Source organism: Paroedura picta, chromosome 12 (genome assembly GCF_049243985.1).
Source record: "Paroedura picta isolate Pp20150507F chromosome 12, Ppicta_v3.0, whole genome shotgun sequence".
NCBI classification, from domain to species: Eukaryota; Metazoa; Chordata; class Lepidosauria; order Squamata; family Gekkonidae; genus Paroedura; species Paroedura picta.
Genome location: NC_135380.1, coordinates 48,861,918 through 48,884,970, shown reverse-complemented (window position 1 = coordinate 48,884,970; position 23,053 = coordinate 48,861,918). Strand labels below are relative to the sequence as shown.

Here is a 23,053-nt window from a genome sequence, read left to right as displayed (position 1 = left end):
TATTGCAAACTGGGATCTGACAGCAGGTCTTCGTGCTCTGAACTCTAAGACTCTGAAACCCACGTGGAACTGGTTCCGAGGTCCCTGCAGCTCCCCTCCTGAGAACTGCTGTGTTGATAAGGTGGAAACAGCCTGGAAGAACATCTCAGATCAGGATACCATAAAGGGAGTCCGAGGAGGATTTAAATACTGCAAAGGAACTTGACTGACAACCAAGTTTCTTGTCAGGAAAAAGGACAAACAGTTTCCTGAAAGGAGAAGAGATTTATACGATCAAAATTGCTTTACCTCCAAATTGATGAATATTGCCTCCATGTCTTGTGGAGTGAGGACCAACCTTAATGGATTCATATAATTCTATAATAAAGAAAGGGAAACAGATGAGGAGCACCACTGGTGGATGCAGACCCTAACAGGTAAAGCCCATCCTCTACAGGGAGAGAAGAGTGAGGCCTGGTCTTCCTGCAGCTGGACCATTTTGGAATTCAGAATGCAGGTAAGAAAACTAGCAAAGGAGCCAAAATGAATTTCATTCAAATCCCCCGTATTTTGCAGCATGTATCTGCTGTCAAATGCTCTATGAAAGTGTACAGAGTCATATATGAAAAAAGCAACCAGTTCTCTACCCCCAACAACCTTTAAATGCACTTTGAAAGTGGGAGAAGATGTCTGGACACAGGAAGGCAGATGGCATGAATGCGAGTAACTCCAGGGTGGTGAGAGGGGCTCAGGGATACATTTCCAGGCATGAGGGACAGTGAGGGTGAGGGGGCAGGGCATGAGGCGTGCAGAGTGGGCGGTACAAACACAAGGGAAAAAGGGGCAAGGGGAGAAAGAGACAGACAGATAAGACAGATGACCCAGGGGAAAAGGCCACCAACTACTTCCAGTCAGCACAACCTACCCCAGGGATCAGGATTCAGTTCATAGAATCAGAGTTAGAAGGGACCTCCTGGGTCATCTAGTCCAACCCCTGCACTATGCAGGACACTCACAACCCTATCACTCATCCAGTCACCTGCCACCCCCTTGAATCTGGTCTGGTCCGTCCCTCCAGGGCAAGAGAGAACAACTCTGCTCCATCCTCCACATAGCACCCTTTTAAATACTTGAAGATGGTTGTCAGATCCCCTCTCAGTTGTCTCCTCTCTAGGCTAAACAGACCAAGCTCCCCCAACCTTTCCTCATACGTCTTGGTCTCCAAACCCCTCACCAGCTTTGTTGCCCTCCTCTGGACACTCTCCAGTTTGTCTGCATCCCTCTTCAACTGGGGTACCCAAAACTGAACACAGGACTCCAAGTGAGGCCGAACCAGAGCAGAGAAAAGCGGGTACCACCACCTTGCATGATCTGCCCCCCGCATAAATGCTGCTGTTCCCTGGAGGAAGTAATTCGCAAATTGTTTTTTCAATAAAATGAAATTATTTCCCTGCAGAACCTGGTAAGTTCCCCTGGGTTTGCCCTCCCCAAAGTGACAGGCCATGCTGGCTCTCTTTTGGCTGAGTTACAGACCCTCAGCTAGAGGTAGTGATTCTGTTTGGGCTCAATGTCCAGTGCAAGGAACTATCCTCCTGCCCAACATCTCAAAAAATCACTCATCTTTTTGTACAAGAGATAAAAAGCAATTCATAACTTGAACTGGGTTCTTTTTGCTGCTGCTGCTTCCACTCCCTGCAGTTTTTCTCTACTTGGCTCTGCTCCATTATGCTGCTGAAGTCTTCATCTTTTTTGTTGTTGTTGCAAACAGAGAACCCCCACTATAATTCATCAAGATCAATTAAAAGCCATGAATGTGTACAGCAAACTGTTCTTTTTAATCCAATTAGTTTCAGTGACAAGACTGCAGTAGGTAAGAGACTGAGATGAATAGCTTCTCTTCCCTATCATCTGAAGGCAATCAAACAGCAATAAGAAAAAGGCAGAAATTGGTCTTATCAGGAAGATGTCACCTTTGGACCATGCCAGAAGAACAATGATCCTTTTAAAAATTGCTGGTGGGTCAGCGTGGAAAAGCAAAGGGGTAGCAAAGTGAAAAGAATCATCTTTGACATTCTGCAATGGGGGCGGGGGTCAGAGTGCCTTAGTAAACAAAATAAGTTTAAAATTTTCCTTTCCTTTCAAAAACCAAAGTGGGCTGGGGGGGGGGGGAGTTAAAGAAAATGCTCCATAAGCATCTCTGTGCAGAATTAACTGCTTGTCAATTTTAACCCTGCAGTGAAGAATTTGTTTATTCTCCAGCTCTTCCTCCAATGAATTTAAGGTTGCCCAAGATGGGATTGAGCCCTACCCTGGATGGCCCAGGCTAGAGTGATCTTATAGGATCTCACAAGCTAAGCAGGGCTGTCCCTGCTTGACACTTGAATGGAAGACCACCAAGGAAGTCCAAGATCACTATGCAGAGGAAAGCCATGGTAAACCACCTCCGTCTGCCTCTTGCCTTGAAAACCCAATGGAGCCACCATAGGTTGGCTGTGACTGACTGAATTTTCTACCACCTATATTGAATTATTATACTGAGAACTGGCAAGGCAGTTTGAGAAGCTGGGAGAGGGAAGGCAGAGACCCCCCTCCCAAAAATACAGTAGAATCAGGGGACAGACAATTACACTGAAGGTCAGATAATATTCAGGTCAGATAATATTGCTTCATGGTCACTTTTAGCTGGGCGCCTAGGATGCCCCGACACTGCCCCGCTTGAGGCTCCCCTGGGCAGCAGCAGGAAGACGGCGATGAGCAGGGCAGGGCACAAGTGCCCCCTGCCGGCCCCAGTTCCTTCCCCTTCCCGCGCACAAAAGACGGCAGTGCCAAGCCCACGACCACACCGGAGGAGGGCAAGCGGGGAGGTGCAAGGAGGTGCCTGTGGGAGCCACCTCCACCTGCAGCCATGGCACAGGCGGCAGCGCCGCTCATCCTGCTGCAGGCGAGCTGTCCCATTCAGGTGCAGCACGACCGCAAGCGCAGGCAGTTTACCGTCCGCCTGAATGGTTGCCATGACAAAGCCATCTTGCTGTACAAATACGTGGGGAAGCGAATAGTAGACCTGCAGCATACAGAAGTCTCCAGTGCCTACCGGGGGAGAGGAATAGCCAAACATCTGGCAAAGGCAGCCTTGGATTTCGTGGTAGAAGAGGATTTGAAAGCTCACCTGATGTGCTGGTAAATCCAGATTATTATTTTTGTAAAGATAATATTGCTTCATGCAATACTTAGCTAACTTATGACCATGACAGTCCCAAGTTTCAGTGACTTTCAAAGGTGATTAAACAAATTCATGGAAGACACATTCATCAACGACTTTTTATCAAAGTGGCTAAATGGGACCTCCACAGTAAGAGACAGTATATATCTGAACACCACTTGTGGGTACAACTACTGAGCCTTTGGATTCTGTGCCCATGTTACTGGGATATCACGTTGGCAGTAGGATGCTGGGCTAGATGGGTGTTAGGTCTGATCCCGAATACATGGATTTCTGTGGAAGGTCTATGAGTGCAAGGAAGCCACGTGGTCCCACTATCCAATGTTGGGCAGGAGCCACTTCCCTACATGCAGCATGGAGGTATTAAGGCTTTATAGGGTTGCTTAAGGATTACCATGGTGCTGTAGAGAAGACACTGAGGTGTGGACCTGTTAAAAGCAGGTACAAGCTAGAGATGTGCACACTAAAACAATTCGTTACAATTTTTTCAGCCTAAATTTATTCAGGAACACCTGAGTCACTGGCTTGGCACAGTGATTCTGGTCTATCTAAATTGATTTAGCTCCATTGGATGTTTAAAGACACTCCCCAAAACAGATGATCCTCAGAATCAACTCTTGGGTGAGGACTTCCCCCCAGCAGACCCTACTGAATGCTGAGGAAAGGCAACTCTTGTCAAACCTGCTCTCCTGCCAGGGCCAGGAGGGTTGTTAGAAGCCTACTAAGCTCCACCACCACCCCTCTTTACTCCTTGAAACTTCCCTGGCCTTTTGGGCAAACTTTATGGATCAGGGATGCTCTCCCTCCTCTGCCACCAGAGCTCTGAGAACCTTCCCTTATCTCCCCGTTTGTCCTTGGTTTGTTTCGGAGATGCTGGAAATTTACTGCTGAGAACTGGCTTGTTTGGGAGATGCTGGAAATTTATTGACAAGCACAATTGTAAGGGCAGATGTCTCCATGCTATTCGGGCCTTTTTAGATCAATTTCCTCTTCCTATGTAAACCCCTCTTCCCGCCTGAACTACCCAACTATAAATGCCCCTATGGGGGTGACCCATCCTGTTTCAGTCAATACATCCCCTGCACCTACCACTGCTCTATTTTACATCATCTTATGGAATCTTTCAATAAAGACTAGCTTCTTAGCACCACCTGTTTCTCGAACTTCACAGTGGGTGGAGTTTTACTCCAAAGATGGGAGGGGGGAAACTGCGTTTTTGTGCGTATCTATCCCACAAGTTCACCCTAGCCAAGAAGAATTGGGCAATCTGGGGAAAAGAAAACCACCCTCACGGTTAGGTGGCATTTCCTGGAGGGGGCCAAGGGACCCTTCCAGGTGTGGACAGATCACAAGAACCTTGAGATACTCCGAAAATATCACAAGCTAAATGCCAAAAAGATCCGGTGGCCAAAATTTTTCTCACGATTCAATTTCACTCTCAGCCACATTCAGGGCAGATGTACTCTCTAGACTGCCCCAACACGAGTGTGAAAAAGAGGAGAATGTGGATACAGTTTTCAACTCTTGCCAACCAGGACTTCTGGTACAGACCCGGAGCAAAACCAAGGCAGGGGGTCAACCCCCCCACCCACCCACCTGAGGAGTAGGACCCCCAATAATTTTCATCAGGCGCTGGCCATTGACCCCCAACTGGATTCCTTGAAGACATCTTTGGAGGAATGCAATGAGCTGTGCTACAAGAATGGCAAAGTGTATGTGCCAGCCTCTCTACGTGGGGGCATGCTAGAGGTCTGCCATGATAGTAAAGTAGCCGGGCATTTTGGTTTTACCAAGACCTATATATCGGTGAGGCGGCAGTTCTGGTGGCCCAACCTCCACCGGGGCGTGGAGGAATATGTGAAAGGGTGCCCCATGTGTGCCATGGCCAAACTTGTAGTCTTCTGAAGCCCCTGGGTCTTCTGAAGCCCCTAGAAACCACAACCCGACCCTGGGAAATAATTTTGATGGACTTCATCACTGACCTCCCGCCCAGTAAGGTAAAACAGTGATCTGGGTGGGGGTGGTGGACCTTTTTTCAAAACAAGTGCATTTTGTGCCATGTGCCTCGCTACCCAGCACCCAGAAATTGGCAGAGCTCTTTGTGCAACACGTGTTTAGACTCTATTCCTTCCCAGCTAAGATAGTAAGTGATAAAGGTAAAGGTAAAGGTAAAGGTATCCCCTGTGCAAGCACCGAGTCATGTCTGACCCTTGGGGTGACACCCTCTAGCGTTTTCATGGCAGACTCAATATGGGGTGGTTTGCCAGTGCCTTCCCCAGTCATGACCGTTTACCCCCCAGCAAGCTGGGTACTCATTTTACCGACCTCGGAAGGATGGAAGGCTGAGTCAACCTTGAGCCGGCTGCTGGGATTGAACTCCCAGCCTTATGGGCAAAGCTTTCAGACGGCTGCCTTACCACTCTGCGCCACAAGAGGCTCTAGTAAGTGATAGGGGGAGCCAGTTTGTTGCAAAGTTTTGGGGGGGTCCTGCTGCAGTTGGCAGGGGTCACCCAGGCTCTCAGCTCAGCTTACCACCCGGCCACCAATGGCCAGACCAAACAAGTGAAGCAGGAGTTAGACCAATCCTTGCGCTGCATCCTAAACTACCACCAGGACGATTGGGTTTCGCTATTGCCCCTGGCTGAATATGCCTACAACTAGTAATCAAGCCCACTGCAGGGGAATGCAGCGGGCGCTAGGACCTTACAGTGGTCTTCGGCGTGCTGGTCTGCGGCTCCTTCAGCGGCGGCGGTGGCGGCGGCGGCGGCGGCGGCGGCGAGCTTCTGGCAGGCTGGTCCGAGGGTCCACTTCTCGGCGCTCTCGCGGCCAGGCATGGCAGCGCCCGGGGCTTCGCTCCTCCTCCGGCGTCACCGCCTCCTGCTGCTCCTGCCGGCCGCCTGCGCGTCCCCTTCGGCCGCCGCTTGTCCGCCGCCGCCGCCGCTCCTGCCCCTGCTGTTCCTGCTGGCCAGCGGGCCCGGCCCCTCGGCGGCGGCGGCGGCAGCGCGGGGAGAGCTGGTCGGCGGCGGCGGCGGCGGGGGAACGGCAGGCGGCGGCAGGCGGCAGCAGGCAGCGGCGGCGGCGGAGGTCCGGGCTTCTGGCAGGCTGGTCCGAGGGTCCCTATTCGTCGTCGGCGAGCTTCTTTCGGCGTGGGCGGGCTGACGCGGCGAGAGGCGCTTCGCGCCTCTCGCCGCGTCAGCCCGCCAGGCAGGGAACCCCCGGCAGCCGCGCTTTGCGCGACTGCTGTGGACTCCCTGGGTCGGCGGCCTGACGCGGCGAGAGGCGCTTCGTGCCTCTCGCCGTGTCAGGTCAGGAGGAACTGCGAGCCGTTGCTGGAGCTGGGAATCGGAGGGACCAATCGGCAGGCGCTTTGCGCCTGCCGATTGGTCCCTCCGATTGTCTGTCATGAGGAAGGGTCCAATCCGGACCCTTCCTCATCATGGACTAATCCCACCTCCAGACCCCTTACCGAATTATTTAGTCCGTGGCGCCTGTGGCGCCACGGGCGGTTTAAAGATAATGCTCGTCACCTGAACATGGGGATGTCCCCTTTTGAAGGGTACAACCCTCACCCATTTCCTGCTCTTGAACATCCTCCCACAGATCCACACGGTCTCCCCCCAGGAGTGGTGGATTGGGCTTCTCGGGTATGAGACATATGGGAGGAGGTGTCAGACGCATTCAAGAGCGCAAAGACTGAGTGCAAAAAGTGGTCTGACAAGATATGGGCACCAGGCCAGCAGTACAAGGTGTAGGACATGGTTTTTATTTCCTCCAAGCACCTCAAGAACTGGCACCCCAGTAAGAAGCTGAACCAGCCTTCCAAGTCACAGAGGTGATAAATGAGGCGGCTATGAGAGTGGATCTCTCTCCCCACCTGGCCCCACTTGCCAGAAGGTCCAGCCTGTTTTTCATGCAAGCTTACTGAAACTGGCACCCACGCTGGATAAATGGCACCCTACTGTTCCCCCTCCTCCACCAATCATAGGGGGGGGATGGAATGCATTATGAGTTGTCTGAGGTTTTAGCCTCCTGCTTACAGAGAAAACGCCTGCAATACTTGGTTGCCTGGAAGGGTTTTCCAGACTCCACAAACGAGTAGGTAGGTGCAGAGGATGTGAACGCTTTGGTTCCACTCATTGTACCCAGATAAACCCCGTCCCGACTGAGGACCGAAGAAAAGCGTGCAGGCCAGTGTCATATCTGCTCTCCTTCCAGAGCCTGGAGAGTTGAGTTAGAAGCCTACTGAGCTCCACCACCCCCTTTTACTCCTTGAAACTTCCCTGGCCTTTTGGCCAAACTTTATGGCTCAGTTCTCCGAGCACAACCATAAGGGCAGACCAGATGTCTCCATGATATTCGGGCCTTTTTAGATCAATAATCTCTTCCTATGTGAACCCCTCTTCCCACCTGAACTACCCAACTATAAATGCCCCTATGGGGACAGGTGTACATTTTCCCCATTACCATTCACTGACTGTGCTGTAGAGCAGGTGACTAAAGAGGAGGCTGAGCACCCACCTTCTCTATGTCTTCAAGTGTCTTGTAGTACTTGGCCTCCGTTTCCTGGATTTCTAACAAACAGCAATTCCTTTTGTCATCTTCTGTCATGCCCATTTTCTAGAAGAAAGGGAAACCAATAGCATCGTGAAGCATGGAATCAGCAGGTTTGCAACCAGATCGCATTCAACTGGGGCAAAAATTGTTTTCAAAGGTATCAAGAGAGTTTACAACTCCAGGCTGGGAAATACCTGGAGATTTGGGGATGGAGCCAGGGGAAGGGAGAACTTCAGCAGCCCACCCTCCACAGCTGCCATATTCCCCAGGGCAACTGCCCTCTGTAGCCTGGAGACCAGATCTCATATCAGATCTCCAGTCCCCACCTGGGCAATTCTGGGCCTTATACTGCATGGAAAGCTGCACTCTGGTGCAGTAAGTACCTCCAAAGGCTCTGTGTCAAGGTTAGCTTGAACATACACTGGGGGGGGGGGCAAGGGGTGGCTAGTGTGCAAGATCCCCTCCTCCCCTACACATGTGGCTATGCCATGTGTACAGCGGGCATGACTCAGTTTGAGGGTCAGAACATGGGATTTAAGCCTGGGGAACCACAGTAACAGCTGTTTGACAAGTAAAAAAGAGGCCTTACCAAAGGGAAAACAGGGTTGCACTTACTTGTAACTGATGTTCATCAAGTGGCTTCTGTGCAGGCACACATGGGACTGCGATGTCGCAGGCCTACCACGGAGAGGAGCTAGTGAGCTATTTATCAGTCTTTAAGACTCCCAGGAGTGCTACCCTTCCCTTTCTGGAGGAGGAGAAAGATTTTCCTGCTCAAAAGTCACATGACCTGGGAGGGGTTAGCACTCCTCCCTCAGTTCTCCTGAATTGCCGCTGTGAGACGACTTAAATAACTGCCCACTGCGGGGTGGGAGGGTGGGATGTGTGCCTGCACAGAAGCCACTCGATGAACATCAGTTACAGGTAACCCTGTTTTCATCTTCGTGGCTTCAGTGCAGTCCCACATGGGAGAATAGCAAGATCACTCACCAAGGAGGAGGGAGTGGGCGCCATCAGCGGAAGAGCGTTTGTAGCACTGCTCTGCCCACAGCTGCATCTGATCCAGTATCGACATCCATCGAATAATGCTTGATGAAGGTCGAAGGTACAGACCATGTGGAGGCTCTGCAGACGTCCAGCAATGGAAGACCAGCCGAGAAAGCTGCAGATGTGGCCTGTGCCCGTGTGGAATGTGCTGTAATGCACAATGGGCATTCTATCTTAGCATTTTCGTAAGCTATCTTTATCGCTGAAACTATCCATCTAGATATAGTTTGTGATGTGGGTTGTCTGCCCTTTATTGGGCCCCTTGAAACAAACAGATTTTTATCAATCCTAAATGGCCTGACTCTGTCTAAATAAAAAAGTAGTGCCCTCTTGACATCCATTGTGTGAATGGCCTGCTCCTGAATCAAGGAAGATTGCGGAAAAAACACTGGTAGGGAAATACCTTGCGGTAGGTGAAATTTTGAAGGTACTTTAGGACAAAAAGATAATGACGGGCACAGCAACACCTTATTCAAATGAAATTGAATAAACGGGGAATCACATAAGAATCCCAATTCACATAAGAATCCCAATTGGCAATTGGGAATCCCAATTCTCCTACTCATCTAGCTGACGTGATGGCCACTAAGAAGGCTGTCTTAAAGGAGAGAAACCGTAAGTCAGTAGTGGCCAAAGATTCGAAGGGCTTATACATCAGCTGTGCCAGGACCAACGAGAGACTCCACTGTGGTACCACACAAGGGGCTGGAGGAAAATGAATAAACAGACCTTTCATGAAAGCCTTTATTATTAGTGAATGAAGACTTTCCTTCTACATAACTGTGTCTATTAGAAATAGCTGCCAGATGTATCTTAATTGATGAAACTGACAATACAGCATCTATTAAATTCAAGAGATATTGAAAAAAATTAGACACTGAACAGTTAAGAGGTTATACTTTATGGTCTGCGGCCCACTTCCAAAACCTATTCCACTTAAGGGCATAAGAATGCCTAGTAGAATGCCTAGTAGCTGCCAATAATACCTCCAAGACACGAGGGTCTAACTCTAACTCGGACACAACCTCCACATTGTTAGGTGCAACCTGTGAATATCTGGATGGAGATGTGGGCCTAAGGACAGGAGATCCTGTACCTGTGGGAGTGGTAGGAATTGGCGACTCAGTGACCAAAGAAGCGGGAACCATGTCTTCTGAGGCCACCAAGGAGCTACTAGGATGCAATCTGAATTGTTGTCCCTTATTTTCACTATGACCTTTTGGAGAATTCCTAGAGGAGGGAAAGCGTAAAATAGGTACCCAGACCACCTGAGTTGGAACGCATCTCCAAGTGACCCGTGCTCTCTACCTGCCCTTGTGCAAAAATTGGTGCATTTCATGTTTAGGGATGTGGCAAACAAATCTATGTCTGGCCAACCCCATCTTTGGAACACTGGAGTAAAGTACCCGTCGTGAATCTCCCATTCGGCGTCCCCCAAGGAGAGACGACTGAGTGTGTCGGCTATCATATTTGATGTGCTGGCTATGTGAATGGCTTGAATATGCATGCGGTGTGTGATAGCATGTTGCCAAATATCTGCAGCCTCTCTCTCTTAGAAAAGATGTGCCCACCTGCTTGTTGATCTAATATTTCGCTGTGGTATTGTCTGTTGCTATGAGCACTCAATGTCCTTCGAGAAACCCTGTCAGAGTAATGAGAGCTTTTTAAACGGCCCTCAATTCTAGCAGGTTAATGTGCAATTTCGCCTCAGAGTTTGACCAGTGGCCCTGAGCCACGTGGCCGGCTCCATGCGCTCCCCATCCCTGCAGTGAAGCATCCGTGTAGATGATTACTTCATGGTCTTGAATTCCATAAGGAACTCCAACTAAGAGGTTAGAAACAGAAGACCACCACTGCAAGGAACGAATCACAGCCCTGGCTATTGATAATTTCCTCCAATCTTAAAGGGTCATGTGCCCTAACAAACCACATCTGCAGAGGCCTCATATACAGACGTGCAAATGGAGTTACTGCTGATGTTGATGCTATATCGCCCAATAACTTTTCCAGACACTTAATTGATTGGTATATCTTCCTTGTCACTGTTTGAATTAAATGCACTAGAGTATGTGCTGTCCTCTGGGGAAGGAAGGCCATCGCCCGTTGTGAATCCAGAACTGCCCCAATAAACTCCACTGATCTTGAAGGAGAGAGTTTAGATTTTTCCATATTAACTATAAAACCTAACCTCTCCAATAGGTTTATGGCCATATCCAAGTTGTTCTGCAACTGGGAAGTAGAATTTCCAATGAATAACCAGTCATCGAGGGATGGATAAACCGCACAACTTCTGGCCCTCAGATGTGCAATTATAACGCCCGTAAATTATTATTGTTGTTGTTATTTGATTTATTTCTCGCCACTCCCTGGGTAGGCTCGTGGCGGGTGACAGTTGTCTTAAAAACCCCAATTAAAACCCCATTAAAGACATTAAAAATCATAACTTAACATGGCGGCAGCCAATGACAATCTACTCCCACCTACCAAGGCGATAGAGAATGGGGGAGGTGATGTATACTTCAGACCGCCCGAGGGGGCAATGCTCTACCTCGCAGACAAAAAATCTGGGGTACTGATGCCAGACCAAAGGGTAAAACATTGTACTCATAATGTCTTGAATAATAAGAAAACAGAGGAACTTCCGACATGTAGTGTTAATCGAGATATGGAAGTACACCTCTTTCAAGTCCAAAGTTTCATACCAGTCCCCTTTGGACAAAACCCGCATTAAATCTTCTACAGACAGCATCCTGAATTTTGATATCTTAACCGACTTATTTAATTCACGCAGGTCCAAGATACGGCATCTTCCCCCGCCTTTCTTATCAATGGCAAAAAATCTGTATTAAATAACAGGCCAAGGGCTAAGTGGGAGAAGAGTGGGCGGGCGCTGTCCGGGATAAAAACTCGGAGGAGTGAATCAGGCTCCTGATTTGCTCCGAGTGGCACTCCAGGGCCAAGTGGCCAGCACCAGACCGCAGCCGCCACCAACACTTACGGCCCTCGCCCCGGGATGCTTCCACCTGCCATCGCCCCACCGCCTGCGCAATCAACGCCCACGCCCAGCTGCAAACTGTGAGTGCGGCCCTGAACGCTGGGAGGCCCCCAAAGAGACCAGCCATGCCCTGCTCATTTTTATAAATGGGCTTTACCTCTACTCTGGAATAAAACCCTCCAGAAGAGGGAGCATTACCGAGATCAGACACTGCCCCTTTTGTTACCACCTCCCGATCTAAGAATTCTGAGGAATACTCCTATTTACATAATGGAATATTATATGCTGGGTGAGAAAGAAATATAATAGCCAAACTTTATTATTCTCAAAACCCATCAACTGGAGGTTATGGAACACCAAACTGTGTAACAGCAACTCAATCTATCCCAAAACATTAGAATCATAGAATCATAGAGTTGGAAGGGGCCATACAGGCCATCTAGTCCAACCCCCTGCTCTACGCAGGATCAGCCCTAAGCATCCTAAAGCATCCAAGAAAAGTGTGTATCCAACCTGTGCTTGAAGACTGCCAGTGAGGGGGAGCTCACCACCTCCTTAGGCAGCCTATTCCACTGCTGAATTACTCTCACTGTGAATTTTTTTCCTGATATCTAGCCTATATCGTTGTAGTTTAAACCCATTACTGCGTGTCCTCTCCTCTGCAGCCGACAGAAACAGCATCCTGCCCTCCTCCAAGTGACAACCTTTTAAATACTTAAAGAGGGCTATCATGTCCCCTCTCAACCTTCTTTTCTCCAGGCTGAACATCCCCAAGTACCTCAACCTATCTTCATAGGGCTTGGTCCCTTGGCCCCAGATCATCTTCGTCGTTCTCCTCAGTACCCTTTCAATTTTATCTACGTCCTTCTTGAAGTGAGGCCTCCAGAACTGCACACAGTACTCCAGGTGTGGTCTGACCGAATTTCCACGATCCAGCAAACCTGTTACTTGGTCAAAAAAGGAAACCAGATTGGTCTGGCAGGACCTGTTGGAGACAAATCCATGCTGACTTCCTTGGATCACCAAATTGTCCTCCAGATGTTTGCAGATCACGCCCTTTAATATCTGCTCCATTATCTTCCCCACAACAGAGATCAGACTCACTGGTCTGTAGTTTCCCGGGTCATCCTTCCTCCCTTTTTTGAAGATAGGAATAAAGTTTGCTCTCTTCCAGTCCTCCGGGACATCTTCAGTCCTTAAAGAGGTCCCGAAGATGATGGACAAGGGCTGTGCAAGTTCTCTGGAAAGTTCTCTCGGGTGCATTTCATCTGGCCCAGGGATTTGAACTCATCCAGTGCAGCTAAATGCCTCTCGACAACCTCTCTATCCATGTTAACCTGCCACCCAGACAGTATCCTTTGGCTACTGCCATCTCTAGATGTGCCTAAACCCTATGGAGAAAAACAGATGTAAAATAGGCACTAAGCCTTTCTGCTTTCTGTGCATCTTCCGTTAGAGTTTGTCCATCTGCACCCAACAGTGGGCCTATTGCCTCCTTTACTTTACATTTGCTCCTCACATAACTGAAAAATCTTTTCTTGTTACAATGGGTTTCCCTGGCCAATCTTAGCTCACACTCAGCTTTGGCCTTTCTGATGATTGATCTACAGTGCCTAGTAACCTGTAGGTACTCTTCTTTAGAGCTTTGTCCTTCCCTCCATTTCCTGAACATTTCCCTTTTCTTTCTTAGTTCCTCTTGAAGTTCTCTGTTCATCCAAATAGGCTTCTTAGAGCTCCTGCAGTGTTTTCGTCTTTCTGGGATAGTCATTGATTGAGCATGCAATAGCTCTTGTTTGAGTAGCGCCCACCCTTCACATGCTCCCTTCCCTTCCAGCATTCTCGTCCATGGTATGATACTCATCATGTCTCTGAGTGTATTAACGTTTGCCCTACGAAAATCCAACATCCGCATCTGGCTACAAGCTTCCTTGGCTCCCCATCTCAAAAGGAATTCTATGAGGACATGGTCACTTCCCCCTAGGGTCCCCACCTCCTTCACCTCATCCACCAATTCGCTTTATGAAATTGGCATTGGCAGTTTTGCTCCTGTACTTTGTACATCACTTCCAGTTTCCTTGGGGAAGCTGGCACCAATGCAGGAGTTTCCCAAATAGGGAAAATGACATTTTGAATCCCTTTTATAAAGGGAAAAGAAACCAAGGGTGTGCAATATATTATTATTATTATTATTATTATTATTATTATTATTATTATTATTATTAATTGGATTTATATCCCGCCACTCCCCGTAGGCTTGTGGTGGGTCACAGTAGTCCTATCCCCATTAAAATACCCATTAAAAGACTTTAAAACAATCCCAACATGGCAGAACTTATTATTCCCACCCCTGCTATCAGAGCGGCAGGAAGGGTAGGGAGGAGATGCTAGGTCTGGGGGGGGGAATGTTGGAACTCATTCGCTGACCCCGGCCTCAACCAAAAACCCGGCAGAAGAGCTCCGTCTTGCAGGCCCTGTGGAAAGCTGGTAAATCCTGCAGGGCACGCAGCTCACCCGGGAGCTCGTTCCACCAGGTAGGGGCCAGGACCGAAAAGGCCCTGGCCCTGGTCGAGGCCAGGCGCGCTTCTCTAGGGCCAGGAACGATCAGGAGATTCTCCCCTGCTGAGCGTAAAGCCCTGCGGGGGATATAGGGCGGTAGGCGGTCCCTCAGGTATGTGGGTCCCAACACGCGTATAGCCTTAAAGGTCAAAACCAGAACCTTGAACCTGATCCAGGCAGCAATTGGCAACCAATGCAGCTGCCTCAGCACAGGCTGGATATGGGCCCTCCAAGGTGTACCAGTGAGGACCCGAGCAGCTGCATTTTGCACTAGCTGGAGTTTCCGGATCAGAGACAAGGGTAGGCCGGCGTAGAGCGAGTTACAGAAATCTATTCTGGAGGTGACTGTCGCATGGATCACTGTAGCCAAGTCAGGGGACAGGTAGGGCGCTAGTAGTCGGGCCTGGCAAAGATAGAAAAACGCCTGACATGCTACTCTTTTGACCTGAGCCTCCATAGTCAGGGAGGTATCAATGGTCACCCCCAAATTCCTGGCCTGGGGCGCGATAGTAAGTTGCGTTCCTGCCAGGGTGGGTAAGCGCGCTACCTGGTCCTGCCCTCTGCCTCCCAGCCACAGGACCTCCGTCTTGGAGGGGTTGAGTTTCAAGTGACTCTGCTCGAACCATTCAGTCACTGCTTCCAAACATCTAGCGAATGGTTCCGGGGGGGAGTCTGGGTGGCCGTCCATGAGGAGATAGAGCTGGGTGTCATCAGCGTACTGGTGGCAACCCAGCCCAAAGCTCCATACCAGTTGGGCCAGAGGGCGCAGAAAGATGTTGAATAACGTGGGGGAGAGGACTGCACCCTGCGGTACCCCACAGGGGAGTCCGTAGGGACGCGAGAACTCTTCCCCCACTGCAACCCTCTGGGTCCGGTTCTGGAAAAAGGAGCGTATCCAGCGCAAGGCTGTGCTCTGTATCCCCGTGCCGGCGAGGCGATGGATCAGAAGGTCGTGATCCACGATGTCAAAGGCCGCCGATAGATCCAAAAGGACCAACACGGCCGACCCGCCTCTGTCCAGCTGGCGACAGACATCATCCAAAAGGGCGACCAACACCGTCTCCACCCCGTGGCCAGGAAGGAAGCCCGACTGATATGGATCGAGTGCCGAAGTTTCCTCCAAGAATGCCGAGATCAGTTGTGGATCAGTTGTGAGATAATCCAAATGAAGGGTCCTGGCCATTCTTATCAATTACTCCGAATAGAAACTTAAATCATCAGTGGGGGAAGGTGTTGTGGGTTTCCCCACTACATCTCCTACAACCGGTAAAGTATGCACATCAGAGTTAGTATCAGTCCATCACATTCGACTCCGAGTGTGCTTCCAAATCCTCAGGATCATATTGATGTCGAGGGCTATTGACGTCGAGGCGTGGAGGTTCGGCATCGAGATGCGGAGCTTCGATGTCGAGATGTGTACGGTCGACGTTGAGACGTGGAGGATTGACGTCGAGACATGATGCCGAACAGCGTCAACGCTTTCAACACCAGTCTTCATAATCTGACGGAATCATCAAGGGAACCGACACCCATGACGACAAGTGCTCATCCGACACTTCCGAGGAAGAATGCCTCCACCGCCTCCATGGAGGATCCACAGACACCATACAGACATCATTCAGGGAATCCGGAGGTGTTCTCTGCAGCAGTCTTGGAGAGGAAGGCCTCGATGCCGTCAGACGCACGGTCCCGACATAGAGGACCTCCTTCTAGCTTATCAAGCTGCTGTTGGCTTCTAGTTAACGATACATTAGACTGAGTTAGTCTTGTTTCGATGCCAAAGCCTACGTCGACAGCACCTTTTTTCTTCTGGAGAAGGGGATCGTTGGCACCGAGGAGACTCGCGGCCTTGCCGAGAGTCCTGCTCCACAGTTTCCTCCAAATGCTTAGTCTTCTTCTTAGCCTTTTTCGGAGGAGGCTCTGATGTTGCCCGTTTATCACTGATCTGATCAGATGGTTCGTTCCCCGCAGGAGGGGGCAGGGACAAAACCGAGGGGTTTTGAGTCAGTGTGATCCTGACTTGGATCCCACAGGAGTCTTTGGAGGGGCAGCCATGGCTTTTTCATATAAAGCGGCTTTCAAACGCTGCGCCCTCCCATCCCTAGATTTGGGAGTCATTTTCATACAGGCTAAGTAGACAGCTGTAATATGCCCTTCTCCCAAACATAAGAGGCACTTCGAATGGCCGTCACTTTGTGCCATCTTGGCCCCACAATCGGCCCCACTTCTTAAACAGTGCCATTATTGAGGAAAAGAATACCTCCTTTTGTTGTTAATTCAAAATCCAAATACCTCTGGGACTGCTGAGGTAAATTAACTGAAGCAGCTCACTGTTCACGTTCTCTCTCACAGGTGGCAAGAAAAGAGCTGAGGGAGGAGTGCTAACCCCTCCCAGGTTATGTGACTTTTGAGCAGGAAATCTTTCTCCTCCTCCAGAAAGGGAGGGGTAGCACTCTTGGGAGTCTTAAAGACTGATGAATAGCTCGCTAGCTCCTCTCCGTGGTAGGCCTGCGACATCGCAGTCCCATGTGGGACTGCACTGAAGCCACTCGATGAACTTGGAGGTCAAAGTTGATGAGATAGGAAGAAACTGGGTGTTAAAACTAGGCCTGCTACCTAATTCATACAAATACAGAGAAGTGGGCAACAGATGTACCCCCTTTCACACACTTCATATCAACTAGACAGGTCCCCCCCCACACACACACACCAAAAGCTAACTGCTCAGCTTTAATCTATGCCATGGGGCATCATGTGAGAACTGGGAAATATTTTGTTGACCGGAAAGCAGACCCAGCTGCAATAAACACCCATTACTGACAAGGCGGACCAAGATAGAAACTGCACCATCTGTTGGGGAACACTCAATGTCCTGGCCTGGAAGAGCCCATAATGATCCAGGGAGAGTGTGGCCGCAATGGAGATCCCCTGCTGGCTTTTTGAGCAGGGAGACACGAGCTGGGCCATGCCCTAGGACCTCCCCCCCCCCCACTCCCAGGGACCAGTCTCAGCTGGTCAGAACCAGAGTGGCCCAAACTATGCAGCACTCATAGAGCACAGAGGAGTTTCCTGATAGCCCTGTTCCTCTGAAGCTCTTGGCCAGCTAGGTCAGTAACCATTTTGCAGGGGCTACCTCTGAGACAGAGCAGCCTGGAAACCCAGCCCAACTGAGCCCAATCTCATCACAGCATGGACCATGGCTTGTGGTTGGGTAAGGAGCCTAGCAAGGCACACTGGTGCTTTGGTGCAGAGGAAAGCCATGACAAACCACCTCTGCTCACCTCTTGCCTTGAAAACCCTGTGGCCCAGCACACAGTTCACAGTGGCTTGCCAAAGGAGCTCATGGCAAAGGCTGGCCACTCCATCTCTCAGCTACAGTTCTGCACAGCCCTGTTTTGCTGGCCTTCTGCAGCGAATTCACTGAGAACTGCTGCATTCACTAGATGGATGGAGTAGCCTTTTAGTGGGCACCTAAGGAAGCCACTGTTTCTAAATGCTATTTATTTATTATTTATTTATTATATTTATATACCGCCCTCTCCGGGGGCTCAGGGCGGTTTACATAATAACATAATAACAATACATGGAACAGTCTATCAATAGCTACATGGCAGGCTGTTGAAGACAGCTGTGCATGGGCCCCAAACCAGCCCTCTACCTGGCAGGAAGATGTTGCTCTGGAATAACTGGTAGCCATCATCTGAAAGGCAACTGACGGAGCCCAGCAGCTGATTGACTGAGAGTTTTCATTTTCACAACATAAAAGGTGCCACTGAGGACTGATTCATATATTACTATTTGGAGAACTACCCAAGTGAAAATATGAAGTGCAAATACAAAGGGGAGAAAAGTTTGTGTCCACAAATATGCCTCCTGCATGTGCATATACAGTTCCTTTAAGAAGCTGCGTGGCAAATCTGGGGATGACTCTATGCCATGTGTGAAAAGACCCAGGAAGCAAACTCCTTTTCAATGGCAGCCAGCTGCTTACCTGCATGTATCTGATCTGAAGCATGTAGAGGCAAACAATCAAAACCAAGAATCATTATATTCTTTGCATCTCACATTTCCTGCTTGTTTGCTCTTCAAAAAAGCATTCCATAGACAGTGCATGAGGTTACCATGAAATGAACGTGAGCCTTCCCTCCAATGGAGAAAGAGCACTACTCCTGCCCCACATCATAGCACTGACAAGTTAGGTCCCTCCCCCCACACACACACAGATTATTCTTTGTGTGTTCTGACTGGTTCCTTCTTCTGGAGTTGCCAGGTCAAACTGCACCCACCCAGTGGCAGACATGGCTGGGTCCAAATGCCAGTCCAAATATTCCTACATGCAAAAGCTCCCTGGAACTGCAGCCCAACCTCCTTACAGTGTTCACTTTCTAAGGGCAAAGAAGCTTGCTTTCACATTCATTTCCACTTCCTATCTACCCGCAGTTGCAGTTGCAGACTATGCCTGGGCCAATCTGGTCCATATCTTTGGCTAACGGGAGCAGGCTGGAGACTGACAGGTAGACAAATGATTTTATTTCTGGATGGAGTGGGCACCTTGCTCTTGTCTGCAAATGCAAATAGAATTTTTTGCAGTAAACTTAGCTAACTTGAATCTGGTTACCGTATATTCCTGCATCTCTTCTGGAGGTAGTGCAGAAAGACTGGATGGAGAAACTACACTGTAGACTAAGTTGTCCATGCTCAGGCACTCCCATTCTCCCTGCTTAAAAAGGCACACCTTCTTGAGCTGTTGCAAAGGTTCTGTTTGGACCTCAGGGAGACCCAAGCCCTACTAAGCCACATCTCAGCCCTATGGACCAGGACAATTCTGGCAACCCCCACTCTCCCCAATCTGATGGCCCCATGCAGGTGTCCACTTAGCCAGCATTCTCTCTGAGTTAGACATCCTGTCAGCTGATGTTCACAGCCCAGAGACAGTCATTAGAACCTACAGGAATTGGAGGAGTTGCAATGACTTTAGATAGACAGTGGAGGGGGGGGGGAGAAGAACCATGGAAGTTTATTCTCTGGTGAAGGCCACCCTCCCAAATCTGACAGCATTCAGAAGCAGTAGTTTAGGAGGGGAGGAAGAGAAACCAGCTTTGGCATCTCCCTAAGGCTCCAAGGCAAATGTTCAAACTCAAAAGCAGGGAGGCCCAGTGTTGTGTTCACCCCATTTGCAGCCCACTCCCTTCTCTGCTTCACGAGGAGAGTAGCCCAAAGCATGAAAACGATGGGGCTCACCCAGAACAACTGCAGAGACAACTGTACTGCCCTTCCAAGCTATTTCAGTGTCTTTACCTTCTATAGAGAGCCTCTTGTGGCGCAGAGTGGTAAGCGGCAGAAATGCTGTCTGAAATGATGTCCATGAGGTTGGGAGTTCGATCCCAGCAGCCGGCTCAAGGTTAGCCTTCCATTCTTCCGAGGTCAGTAAAATGAGTACCCAGTAATGACTGGGGAAGGCACTGGCAAACCACCCCGTATTGAGTCTGCCATGAAAACGCTGGAGGGCATCACCCCAAGGGCCAGACATGACTCAGTGCTTGCACAGGGGATACCTTGACCTTTACCTTCTATAGATTCCAGTGGGTTGCCAAATTGGTCTGGACCAGCAGAACAACGTTTTATTCCAGGGGCACCTTTAAGACCAACAAAGTTGTATTCAGGATGTAAGTGTTCATGTGCAGGCTCACTTCTTCATATGCTTCTTCATGCCTGCACACGGAAGCTTACACCCTGAATACAACTTTGTTGGTCTTAAAGGTGCCCCTGGAATAAAACTTTGTTCTTTATCATCTATATTAAAGGTAAAGCACCTGTGCAAGCACCAGGTCATATCTGACCCTTGGGGTGACACCCTCTGGCGTTTTCTTGGCAGACTCAATACAGGGTGGTTTGCCTTCCCCATCATTACTGTTTTGCCCCCCCCCCCCCCCCCGCAAGCTGGGTACTCATTTTACTGACCTCGGAAGGATGGAAGGCTGAGTCAACCTTGAGCCGGCTGCTGGGATTGAACTTCCAGCCTCATGGTCAGAACTTCAGACAGCATGTCAACTGCCTTACCACCCTATGCAACACGAGGCTCTATAGTTCCATTGTAGCTTCTATTAAAGCTACAATGTAGTTTAAAAGAAAACAAATTTTAAAAGTGCCTTCCCAGACTTCAGGCATCTTAGCAAATGGGAAGCAAACTCCCTATTACCGATTTAAGAATGCTGCAAACGTCTGTCAACACTTGCTGGAATCTAAAACATCCCTTAGAATCAGATGCACAGCTGGCTAATGGTGCAGCACATGGGCCCCACAAGAGGAGACGTGGAGAATCACAGGGGCAACTTGTCACCCGGCAATGGTTTTTATGCCTTCTGCACAGACTGACTAAATTTAGCCTCCATTTTTCCTGCTGTGGGCACCCCCACCCACATTTGGGGGGAAACTGGGAAGAGATGGTCATGGCATTCAGTGTCACCACCCTAAAGATGGTGTGGGAGTAGGATTGCCAGCTCTGAGCTGGGAAATACCTTGAGATTTTGGGGATGGATCCTGGGGAAGGTGTGGTTTGGGGAGTGGAGGGACCTCAGCAGGGTACAAAGCCACAGGGCTCACACTCCAAAGCAGCCATAGTCTGGAAATCACTTGGAAAATCAGGAGATCTCCTGGCCCCACCTGGCAACTGGCAACCCTAATGCATGATATTGAATCTTCTGGAGGGTGGAGGGAGCAGGAGAGGAGATTCAGATGATGTAGGATTACCATCCCACTGGATGGGGGTCATGCCCCGCTCCCTCCAGTGGGTGCTCCTGGCCACTGCTCAGCTGTTGCTGGAAAGGGATGTCGGGAATGTCAATGGAACCCGTGCATTATTGGTTCCGGCATTTGGGCAAAACTCTATAGTAAAGTCCCCTGCCCTCCCCCAGATGTTCAAAATTGCCTCCCAATTTCAGGGACGGGGGAGAGTGTGCCAGTGCGTCCCTCTACGTTCCCTCCCTCTTAGCCACCCACACTTCACCCCTCACCATGGGCTGTTGGACCTCGACTTTAATGATGTCTTCATAGATATCGTCCCCTTCATCTTCACATGGGACACAGTCATAAATGTCTTCCCCCAAGTCATGTTCGCTGGAGGGGAACAAAGAGCACACAAAACATTTCATGAACATGTTGCACTCCCTTAAAGCAAGTAGAAGGCAGTCTGAGGATCCCTGGCGCAGAGGAAGGACACCTATCTGGGGCCAGGCATGCCTTGGTGTCTCCTCTCAGGGACCTCAGCTCTGTTTCTGGCTCAGAGCTCCCTTCAGTCTTAGCAGACATCTTAATTGTTGATTGTACCTAACTGTGCAGCACAAAGCCAGAGGCAGAAACCATCACAAAAGAAAAGCTGGCTGCCAATTTTGAGCCATTGCTTCCTTCCCTACCAATGATGTCTACCAATGGAGCAGATATTAAAGGGAGCGATCTGCAAACATCTGGAGGACAATTTGGTGATCCAAGGAAGTCAGCATGGATTTGTCTCCAACAGGTCCTGCCAGACCAACCTGGTTTCCTTTTTTGACCAAGTAACAGGTTTGCTAGATAGGGGAAATTCGGTTGATGTCATTTACTTGGATTTTAGTAAAGCTTTTGACAAGGTTCCCCATGATGTTCTGATGGATAAATTAAAGGACTGCAATCTGGATTTTCAGATCGTTAGGTGGATAGGGAATTGGTTAGAGAACCGCACTCAAAGAGTTGTTGTCAATGGTGTTTCATCAGACTGGAGAGAGGTGAGTAGCGGGGTACCTCAGGGTTCGGTGCTCGGCCCGGCACTTTTTAACGTATTTATTAATGATCTAGATGAGGGAGTGGAGGGACTACTCATCAAGTTTGCAGATGTCACCAAATTGGGAGGACGGGCAAATACTCCGGAAGATAGAGACAGAGTTCAACGAGATCTGAACACAATGGAAAAATGGGCAAATGAGAACAAGATGCAATTTAATAAAGATAAGTGTAAAGTTCTGCATCTGGGTCAGAAAAATGAAAAGCATGCCTACTGGATGGGGGATATGCTTCTAGGTAGCACTGTGTGTGAACGAGACCTTGGGGTACTTGTAGATTGTAAACTAAACATGAGCAGGCAGTGTGATGCAGCGGTAAAAAAGGCAAATGCCATTTTGGGCTGTATCAACAGAGGCATCACATCAAAATCACAAGATGTCATAGTCCCATTGTATACGGCGCTGGTCAGACCACACCTGGAGTACTGTGTGCAGTTCTGGAGGCCTCACTTCAAGAAGGACATCGATAAAATTGAAAGGGTACAGAGGAGAGCGACAAAGATGATCTGGGGCCAAGGGACCAAGCCCTATGAAGATAGGCTGAGGGACTTGGGAATGTTCAGCCTGGAAAAAAGGAGGTTGAGAGGGGACATGATAGCCCTCTTTAAGTATTTGAAAGGTTGTCACTTGGAGGAGGGCAGGATGCTGTTTCTGCTGGCTGCAGAGGAGAGGACACGCAGTAATGGGTTTAAACTTCAAGTACAACGATATAGGCTAGATATCAGGAAAAAGTTTTTCACAGTCAGAGTAGTTCAGCAGTGGAATAGGCTGCCTAAGGAGGTGGTGAGCGCCCCCTCACTGGCAGTCTTCAAGCAAAGGTTGGATACACACTTTTCTTGGATGCTTTAGGATGCTTAGGGCTAATCCTGCGTTGAGCAGGGGGTTGGA

The 23,053-nt window shown here is 49.4% G+C and overlaps 1 protein-coding gene across 11 annotated transcripts in view; it reads right to left on the bottom strand.

Annotated features, from left to right (window-relative positions):
- The window catches only part of VAV2 (vav guanine nucleotide exchange factor 2), a 389,230-nt gene that overhangs the window by 107,674 nt on the left and 258,503 nt on the right, over positions 1 to 23,053 (bottom strand). For all 11 annotated transcript variants that reach the window (XM_077305014.1, XM_077305020.1, XM_077305015.1 and 8 more), the window contains exons 5-7: positions 21,365 to 21,467; positions 7,718 to 7,816; positions 289 to 357 (exon numbers count right to left, since the gene is read on the bottom strand). In XM_077305014.1, coding sequence (XP_077161129.1) covers positions 289 to 357; positions 7,718 to 7,816; positions 21,365 to 21,467 — 271 coding nt within the window. The remainder of the gene's footprint in view (positions 1 to 288; positions 358 to 7,717; positions 7,817 to 21,364; positions 21,468 to 23,053) is intronic.